The sequence below is a fragment of the Malus sylvestris genome, chromosome 10 (genome assembly GCF_916048215.2).
Source record: "Malus sylvestris chromosome 10, drMalSylv7.2, whole genome shotgun sequence".
In the NCBI taxonomy this organism is placed as follows: Eukaryota; Viridiplantae; Streptophyta; class Magnoliopsida; order Rosales; family Rosaceae; genus Malus; species Malus sylvestris.
This window is the reverse complement of record NC_062269.1, coordinates 5,392,403-5,403,158: the sequence shown is the minus strand read 5'-3', so window position 1 is coordinate 5,403,158 and position 10,756 is coordinate 5,392,403. Positions and strand designations below refer to the sequence as shown.

The 10,756-nt window shown below is 40.9% G+C and overlaps 1 protein-coding gene across 1 annotated transcript; it reads left to right on the top strand.

Annotated features, from left to right (window-relative positions):
- Window positions 1-366: 366 nt before the first annotated feature.
- LOC126587530 (uncharacterized) lies at window positions 367-831 on the top strand. Its single transcript, XM_050252606.1, has one exon. It carries the CDS (start codon window positions 367-369, stop codon window positions 829-831), a length of 465 nt encoding a protein of 154 aa, XP_050108563.1.
- Window positions 832-10,756: the final 9,925 nt, after the last annotated feature.

The following is a 10,756-nucleotide window of genomic DNA, read 5'->3' as shown; positions in this document are numbered from 1 at the left end:
TTTTAGGTGGAGCGGTATAATCGCCCTCCTTACCTTGCATATTTAAATTTGCCTGCTATTTACTTTTATTGCAATTTTAGGTGGTGTGATATAATCACCCACCTTGCTCTGCATATTTAATTTTTTTACTGCTTGAGTGGTGCGAAATAATCGCCCATCCTATGTTATTTCGATGAGAATGGTGCGGTACAATCACCCTCCTCATTTATCATGTAAATCTCGAACCTAAAGTTTCGAGTGCTCATCATTTTGGCTTGAAGATCAAAATGAAAAATTTGTAAAAACCAGAAGTTCTAACAATATGTTCCTTAAGAATACATATTATTGCAAGTTCTTACACACCTCATTTTTCTTTCAGAAAAGAAAATGGCAAACTTGGCAAACCTTGATTTTGTTGCCTTGGATATTACTGGGAAGAATTACCTTACTTGGGTAATGGATGCTAAGATTTATATGGAGGCAACAAATCTTGGAGAAACTATTAAGGAGGATAACAGTGCATCCTCTCAAGATCGGGCGAAAGCCATGATCTTTATCCATCGCCACCTTGATGAAGGACTGAAGAGTGAGTACCTCACGGTTAAAGATCCACTAACCCTCTGGAAGGCATTGAAAAATAGATACAATCACCAGAAAATGATGATTCTTCCGAGGGCTCATTATGAGTGGGCTCACCTAAGGATTTATGATTTTAAGATGGTGGCTGAGTACAATTCTGCTATGTTCAGAATTACCCCCCAGTTGAAGCTCTGTGGAGAAACCATTACTAAGGAAGACATGCTGGAAAAGACTTTCAGTATTTTTCATGCCTCCAACGTGCTCCTGCAGTAGCAGTATAGAGAGTGAGGCTTTACTCAATACAACCAGTTGATATATGTGCTCCTTGTAGCTGAGCAAAACTATGAGTTTTTTTATGAAGAATCATCAATCCCTGCATTCTGGATTAGCACCATTCCTAGAAGTGAATATTGTTTCCCTTGAATGGAATACCACATCCTTTCATGGCAATAATTACAAACGAGGACGTGGCCACAAGCGAGGCCGAAAGGGCAAGAACCATGGTGTCCAATTTTACAACCAGATTCCAAGACATAATACAGGCCCGATCTTTAAAAATGCAAATCGCCAAAAAGGCAAATCTTATATGAACACTCCTAGAAATCCTGAAGGAGTTTGCCATAGGTGTGGTGGCAATTGGCACTGGGCACTGGGCACGTACCTGTCGTACCCCAAAACATCTAGTGGATCTGTATCAAGCCTCCCTCAAGAAGAAGGGTGTCGAGACCAATTTTCTCGACTAGGCTAAACAAATGGATATACCTGATCCAGTGTTCGATTTATCTGGACAATTGAACACAACCCACCTAGATGTTTCAAACTTCATTATTGAAAGAGGGAATGAAGTGTTTGGGTTCGATTAAATCATTTCTGTTTGATGTACTCTTGTTATTCGTACTTGTGATTTAATGCTTGCATTTTCAATTCAATAAAAGTAGTATTCCATTATGAATAAATTGTTTTTAACTGTAATTTCCATTACTCAGAGAGCATGGATAAAAATTATGGTTGTTCTTAAAACAAAAGCAATGGTGGAGATTTTTGTCTTGCAGACCGCGCAACTACGCATACAATACTTCGAGATCGAAAGTATTTCTCGAACTTGATCTTGCAAAAGTAAAGGTAACAACAATATCAGGGCAATCAGATGTAATTGAAGGCTCAGGAAAAGTTCAGATCATGTTGCCAAATGGAACAATATTGTTCATACAAAATGCGTTGTACGCTACTCGATCCACTCAAAATTTGTTGAGTTTAAAGACATATGTCTAAATGGATACCACATTGAAACAAAAAGTGCATAAAATGTGGAATATCTATGCATTACCTCCAATAATACCTAAAAGTGTATATTGGAGAAGTTGCATGGTTTATCAAGTGGATTGTATTATACATACATAAAGACAATTGAGGCACATACTATCATGAACCAGAAGTTCATTGATTCAAAAGTTTATATGTTTTGGCATGACTGTCTGGGTCATCCAGGATCCACCATGATGCGTAGGATCAATACCAACTCTAATGGACATTCATTAGTGACCAGACACATTAATGTCTCAAATGATAACCCTTGCAAGGCTTGTTCCCAAGGAAAGTTGATAATTACACCATCACAACTAAAGGTTGATGTTGAATCCCCATCATTTTTGCAAAGAATTCAAGGGGATATCTATGGGCTTATTCAACCATCTTGTGGACCATTTTGATATTTTATGTTTTGGGGAGAGAAACGAGGATGGGGAAGCTATCTTGGATTTTGCAATGGCATATGATCTCTTCTTAGCCAACACATTCTTTAAGAAGAGAGAAAAACATGTGATCATCTACAAGAGTGGGTCATAAAAAACACAAATAGATTTTCTTCTAATGAGGAAAGGGGATCGTATAACTTGTAAGGATTGCAAAGTTATACCGGGAGAGAGCTTGGCTAATCAACATCGCTCGTTGGTGATAGATGTACATATCAAAAGAGTAAGAAAAAAGAACACGACTTGGAAGTGCCCAAGGACTAGATGGTGGAATCTAAAAGGAGAAAAACAAGCCATTTTAAAAAAGAAAGTAATCACCCAGTGTGTGTGGGATAGAGAGGGGGAAGCTAGCCAAAGGTGGGATTCCAGGCTAGTTGTATCCGAAAAGTAGCAAAAGAGGTATTAGGAGAGTCCAAGGGCTTTGCTCCACACCAAAAGGAATCTTGGTGGTGGAATGAGGAGCTACAAATAAAGGTGAAGGCTAAGAAGGTATGTTGTAAAGCCTTATACAAGGACATGACCAATGAAAATGGTGAAAGGTATAGAAGAGCGAAGCAAGAGGCGAAGAAAGCTGTGAGAGAAGCTAAGTTAGCGGCTTATGACAATATGTATAAGCAACTAGATACCAAGGAAGGAGAGTTGGATATCTATAAACTAGCTAGAGCAAGGGAAAAGAAGACAAGGGACCTAAACCAAGTGAGGTGCATCAAGGATGAGGATGGAAAGGTTCTTGCTACAGAGAACGCGGTCAAAGACAGATTGAGAGGTTATTTTCATAATCTTTTCAATGAAGGACATGAAATGAGTACTTCTTTAGGGGAGTTGAGTAACTCAGAAGAGTGTAGAAACTACTCATTTTATCGTCGAATCAAGAAGGAATAAGTGGTTGTAACTTTGAAGAAGATGAAGCATAGAAAAGCAGTGGGCCCAGACCATATACCGATCGAAGTGTGGAAAGTCTTGGGAGAGACAGGTATAGCATGGCTCACTGACCTTTTCAATAGGATTTTGAAAACGAAGAAGATGCCAAATGAGTGGCGAAAGAGCACTTTGGTGCCTATCTACAAGAATAAGGGCGACGTACAAAATTGCATGAACTATAGGGGTATTAAGCTAATGAGTCATACAATGAAGCTCTGGGAGAGAGTCATTGAGCATAGATTGAGGCAAGAGACATGGGTTTTGGACAACCAATTCGGGTTCATGCCAGGGCGCTCAACCATGGAGGCAATCTATCTCTTACGAAGATTGATGGAAAGATATAGAGATTGGAAAAAGGATTTACACATGGTCTTTATAGATTTGGAAAAAGCGTATGATAGGGTCCCAAGAGACATTCTTTGGAGGATTTTAGAGAAGAAATGAGCACGAGTAGCATATATCCAAGCTATAAAGGATATGTATGAAGGAGCAAAGACTGCCGTAAGAACTCATGAAGGACAAACCGAAAGCTTCCCCATAACTATAGGATTACATCAAGGCTTATCTTTAAATCCTTACCTTTTTGCGTTGGTAATGGATGAGTTAACAGGACATATTCAAAATGATATTCCTTAGTGTATGCTTTTTGCAGACGATATAACGTTGATAGATGAAACTCAGGAAGGGGTAAATGCGAAGCTTAACCTTTGGAGAGAAGTGTTGGAATCTAAAGGTCTTCGCCTAAGCCGATCAAAGACAGAATATATGGAGTGCAAGTTCAGTGCAAATGGAGGCCAAAATGAGTTAAGGGTGAGGATCGAAGATCTGAAAATACCAAAGAGCGATCGTTTTCGCTACTTAGGATCTATCTTGCAAAAGAACGGAGAATTAGATGGAGATCACAACCATAGAATACAAGTTGGATGGATGAAGTCGAAGAGTGCATCCGGCGTGTTGTGTGACCGTCGTATGCCACTGAAGCTCAAGGGAAAATTTTATAGGACGGCAATAAGGTCGGTGATGCTGTATGACACAGAATGTTGGGCGGTGAAGTATCAACACGTACACAAAATGGGTGTAGCGGAGATGAGGATGCTTCGTTGGATGTGTGGGCACACGAGAAAGGATAAGATTAGGAATAAGGATATCCGAGGTAAAGTAGGAGTAGCCGAAATTGTAGGAAAGTTGAGAGAAAATCGGTTACGGTGGTTTAGACATGTGCAAAGAAGGCTTACTGACGCTCCGGTTAGAAGATGTGACTACGGGACAGAGGTTCAGGGCCGAAAGGGTAGAGCAAGACCTAGGAAAACTTTAGAAGAGACTCTAAGAAAAGACTTAGAGTACTTGGATCTAATGGAGGACATGACACAGGACCGAGCACAATGGCGTTCTAAGATTCATATAGCCGACCCCACTCAGTGAAGAAGGTTTTGGTGTATTTAACACAATACGTTGAAATGAAGCAAAACTTATTTATTGATATCTCCGATAAGTTACAAATATGTACATATACATGAGTCAAAATAAACAAACAAGAGGGAGCCTTCACAAAGGTTGCTTAGGAGAAGTCTCAGCAGTCGGTAGAGCCCCAGAAAGAGAAGGTACCGGAGGGGGATCATTTGGAGCCTCATTACTGGACAGAACCCTAGAAGGAGGAGGCATCAAAGGTTGATCATTTGGAGCTTCATTACGCGGTACAGCCCCAGAAGACGAAGGCAATAAATGCCTTTGGAACAAACCCACAAATCGCTGATGATCAAGTAAAACCTGACCATCAGATTCCTTTATCTGGTCAAGCTTCCTCTTCATGTTTGTAGCATAGTCATGTGCGAGTCGGTGCAACTGTTTATTCTCATGCTTGAGCCCTCTAATCTCCTGTTTGAGACTCATCACTTCAGCCGCCAATGATTTAACTTGGCGGGTTCGAGCAAATAGGCGTTGGGCCATATTAGACACAGAACCTACACACTGAACACTCAGAGCCAAAGAATCCTTAACAGCCAACTCATCAGACCGTTTGGAAAGTAGTCTGTTATCTTTGGGAGTGAGAAGGTTCCTGGCCACCACTGCAGCGGTCATATCATTCTTCATCATGGAATCCCCAACGGTAAGAGGACCAGTAGGGGATAAGAAGGATGTGCGCCATATGTTGTCTGGAGAAGGCGTGGCTGCCTCTTCAACAAGGTTCAAATCAAAACGACAGTCGGAGGGGCCCGACATTTTCAAAGGTGTTGAAGAGAGAAGAGGTTGGACAAATCAAGATCTTAGAAGTGCAAGAAAGAAGCTTCTACTGGTGGAGATTCAAGTGTGCTTTGGAACTTAATGCCAACCTCTATAAAAATCTGCACCCAACGGAGCTTCATAAATCGAAGAGGCGCCTTCCCAGAAATCGAAGAGGTGTTTGCTTTCTCAAAAGTTGGGCTGCTCAGAGACCACGAGGGCCGATCTCAGAAATCGAAGAGGCGTTTGCTTTCTCAAAAGCTGGGCTGCTCAAAGACCAAGAAGGCCGATCTCAGAAATCGAAGATGCGCTTGCTTTCTCAAAAGCTGGGCTGCTCATAGACCACGAGGGCCGATCTCAGAAATCGAAGAGGCACCAGTTTTTTTCAGCCTTGTCAGCACCTGTCACATGCACACTCAGCTTTGCTGAAACTACGGGCATTCTGTTGAAGATTTCTGGTGAAGTAGAAAACACGTGAATCTTACTGTTCAATCATCCACTTTCTACACGCACCATCAGCTCATGGGTACCACAGATAACTTTGCCAAAGATCTCTGACAAAGTTTAGACACGTGAAGCTTGCAGCTCCCACTACATCGCTATGACCAAGAAGGGTAAAAGAATAGCAAAGAAACAGCACTAACAAAGTTTAAACACATAAATTTTGAAGGTCTAGCCACCATATTATTACCCACAAGGGTAAAGGAACAGCACCACTGCTGGATAATTGGAAAGTCCCTATGTGTCAACCTCTGTGCTCTGTGGCAAGGTAGACTAGCAAACATGCCCAACCTTTACTCACATTCGAGAAAACACTCCCAACAAGATTGCTTGCTCCAAAATCGAAGAGGCACCACCCTCCGAATCTCAAGAGCCAGACTCCCAACATGATTACTTTCTCAAAAATCGAAGAGACACCGCTCTCCGAATCTCGAAAGCCAGACTTCCAGCAGGATTGCTTTCTAAAAAATCGAAGAGGCACCGTTCTCTGAATCTCGAGAGCCAGATCCCCGACAGGATTGCTTGTTCGAAAACCGAAGAGGCACTGCTTTCTCAACTTCGAGAGCCAGATCTCCTTAGATAAAGCTGGTATGTAATCTTCACACGCAACATCAGCTCTCCAGATACCACAAACCACTTTTTCAAAGTGCTCTGACACACATGAAGCTGGCAGCTCCCACTACCGTGCTATGACCAAGCAGGGTAAAGGAATAACATTACTACTTGTTGTTAGGGAGACTCCTATATATGTCGACCTCCATCCTCAACGGATAGACAGACCTGTAAAAATGCTCAACCCTTCCTCATATCTGAGAGGGCACTCCCAACGAAGCCTCTCGAAATACTCAGCTTTCTTTCCCCCCGATAATACCTCTGCAAACAAGCTACACCAGAGCAAGAATATCTCATATCATCAGGGTTAAAAGCAAGAGTATCCCATCCCATATCATGTTTTTTCCCTATCTTTTCTTTTGGCATTGTTCTTACCTGCAAGACAAGGAGAAAGAGAGCAATCAGTCAGCACTTGGAATCAAGCTTCCAGTCAGGAACTGACTGCCTGGAACCCCTTACCTGATTACTTACTTGGCATTGCTCTCGAGTACTCATCTTCAACATCTTATGCTTCCAGAGAAGATACCATATCTGCCTGAGGAACAGATAGGGGAAGTGAGAAGGATACAAGGAAGCATGTGGAGACAAACGTAACAGAACACGTGCCAATACATCGACTACTTTGTCAACAGCAAAAGTATCCCATATCAGCAGGGTCGAACGTACTCTAGATTTGATGGACTTGTTTTGACCCTCAAATTCTTCAGTCGGCTTTATACTCTGGAGGAAACCAGAAAACCCTCCAGCCTATTTCAAGAATAAGCCTGTGGAAAGTTACTTCTTCAAAAGCAAAAGTATCTCATATCATCTATTCTCCTTTTTCTTCTCTTTATCCTTCATGCTGCCTGCAAGATAGGGAGAATGAGAACAATCAGCCGGAACTCGAAATTAAACTTCTGATTTGGGACTGATTGCTTGAAGCTCTGATTGTTTACCTTGACTGTCACTTCTTTCAGCAGATCCCCTAGTTCGGCGACTTGGGGGACTCCTACTACATGGTTTGTATCGCACTTGACCAAGCCTGAAACTACAAGTAAGCTTCAAGTGAAATTGATACATTACCTTGTGCATCTCCACCAGTTAAAGATACCACCCCTAGATGGAGGAAGAGTACTTCCAGAGAAGATGCCACATCTACCTATGAGACAGATAAGGCAAGTGAAGACGATACCACACTTCGGTACTTAGAAGTTTCGTGATTACGAGATCATTCTCCCATAATATTTCCTAATGTCATTTGTACTAAATCATTCACTTGTACTCACTAAAGGAGAGCTTGAACCTATGTACTTGTGTAAACCCTTCACAATTAATGAGAACTTCTCTACTCCGTGGACGTAGCCAATCTGGATGAACCACGTACATCTTGTGTTTGCTTTCCTGTCTCTATCCATTTACATACTTATCCACACTAATGACCAGAGCAATCTAGCGAAGATCACAAACTTAATATTTTCTGTTGTACCAAAGTCCTCACTGATTTTGTGCATCAACAATCCTTAAGTCCTTACTTTTTTGCATTGGTAATGGATGAGTTAACAGGACATATTTAAGATGATATTCCTTGGTGTATGCTTTTCGCAAACGATATAGTGTTGATAGATGAAACTCAGGAGGGGTAAATGCGAAGCTTAACCTTTGGAGAGAAGTTTTGGAATCTAAAGGTCTTCGCCTAAGCCGATCAAAGACAGAATATATGGAGTGCAAGTTCAGTGCAAATGGAGGCCAAAATGAGTTAGGGGTGAGGATCAAAGATCAGGAAATACCAAAGAGCGACCGTTTTCGCTACCTAGGATCTATCTTGCAAAAGAACGGAGAATTAGATGGAGATCTCAACCATAGAATACAAGTTGGATGAATGAAGTGGAAGAGTGCATCCGGCGTGTTGTGTGACCGTCGTAGGCCACTGAAGCTCAAGGGAAAATTTTATAGGACGGTAATAAGGCTAGCGATGCTATATGCAAAGAAGGCCTATTGCTGCTCCGGCTCGAAGATGTGACTACGAGATAGAGGTTCAGGGTCGAATGGGTAAAGGAAGACCTAGGAAAACTTTGGAAGAGACCCTAAGAAAAGACTTAGAGTACTTGGATCTAACGGAGGACATGACACAAAACCGAGCACAATGGCATTCTAGGATTCATATAGCCGACCCCACTTAGTGGGAAAAGGCTTTGTTGTTGTTGTTGTGGTTGATGCATCTACCTGATGGTCACATGTTTGCCTATTGTCTACTCGAAATGTAGCGTTTGCAAGACTTTTCGCTCAGATAATTAAGTTACGAGCACAATTCCTAGATCATCCTATTAGGTTAATCCGACTTGATAACGCTGGTGAATTTACGTCTTAAACCTTTGATGATTACTGCATTACAATGGGCATTGATGTTGAACACTCTATTCTTCATGTCTATACTCAAAATGGCTTAGCAGAGGCATTTATCAAGCGGCTTCAATTAATAGCTCGCACGAAAATGAAATTGCCAGTCTCTACATGGGGACATGCCATCTTACATGTTGTATCATTGGTTCGGTTGAGACCCATAGCCAACCACCAATACTCATTAATACAACTCATGTTTGGTCATCAACCAAACATTTCACATTTACGAGTTTTTGGTTGTGTTGTTTATGTGCCTATTGCACTACCACAACACATTAAAATGGGACCTCAGTGCAGACTGGGAATTTATATGGGTTTTGATTCACCATCTATCATTAGATATTTGGAACCCTTAACAGGTGATATGTTTACAGCTTGTTTTGCTATTTGTCACTTTGATGATACAGTCTTCCCATCGTTAGGGGGAAAAAAGACCGTTCCAGAAGAACGGCAAAAGCTGACATGGGTTGTTCCCATCCTATCTCATTTTGATCCACGAAGCACTCAATGTGAAGATGAAGTGAAAAGGATCGTTCATCTTCAAAGTATTGCTAATCAAATGCCAGATGCATTTAATGATGCTTCGAAAGTGATAAAGTCACATATACCAGCTATAAATGCACCTATAAGAATTGATGTCCCTGTTGGACAAAATAAAGTGGTAGTGAATGATTCATCTGGTGCACGCCTGAAGCGTGGTAGACCACCAGGTTCAAATGATTCAGCCCCTCGAAAGAGGAAGATGATAACACATCTGAATCCAAATGCAATCATTCAGGAAAAGAAAACGAATGATACATCCACAATTTATGATTCTTAATTTTCTAAAAAAGAAAATGTCGTTGATGAGACACATGTCTCTGAAGAGATAGAAGTACATGAAAGCAAAGAAATATCTATAAATTATGCATGTACGAATGAATTGTGGGATTGAAATGAAATAATCATTGACAATATGTTCGCTTTCACAGTAGCCACTGAAATCATATTAAGTAATGGCATTGAGCCCCGCTCTATTGATGAATGCAAATAGAGACATGATTGGCCTAAGTGGAAAGATGTAATCCAGGCAAAATTAAATTCCTTGGAAATGCGAAGTGTTTTTAGACCAATAGTCCAAACCCCACCTGGTGTGAACCGCGTAGGTTACAAATAGGTATTCACAAGGTAACGCAACGAGAAAAAAAGAGATTGCAAGATATAAAGCAAGACTCGTTGCACAAGGTTTTTCACAAAGACTTGTAATTGATTATGAAGAGACATATTCTCCTGTAATGGACGCAATTACGTTCCATTACTTAATAAGTTTAGTGGCTTCAGAGAAATTTGATATGCGACTTATGGATGTCATCACTGCGTATCTATATGGAGAATTAGATACTGACATATATATGAAAGTCCCAGAAGGACTTAAGTTGCATGAAACGACTAACAAACCACGAGGTATGTTCTCATTCAAATTAAGAAGATCAGTATATGGGCTGAAACAATCTAGGCAAATGTGGTATAATCGTCTTATTGAGTATTTGATCAAAGAAGGATATGCCAACAATGTCATCTGCCCTTGTGTGTTCATTAAGAAATAAAATACTGGTTTCGCTATAATGTTAGTATATGTTGATGATATGAACCTAGTTGGAACCCCCTGAAGAGCTAAATAAAACTGTTAAGTATCTGAAACGCGAATTTGAAATGAAAGACCTTGGAAAAACAAAATATTGTCTCAGCCTGCAGATCAAGCATTGGGCTAATGGAATTTTGGTCCATCAATCAGCTTACATTGAAAAAATACTAAAGTGATTTGGCATGGACAA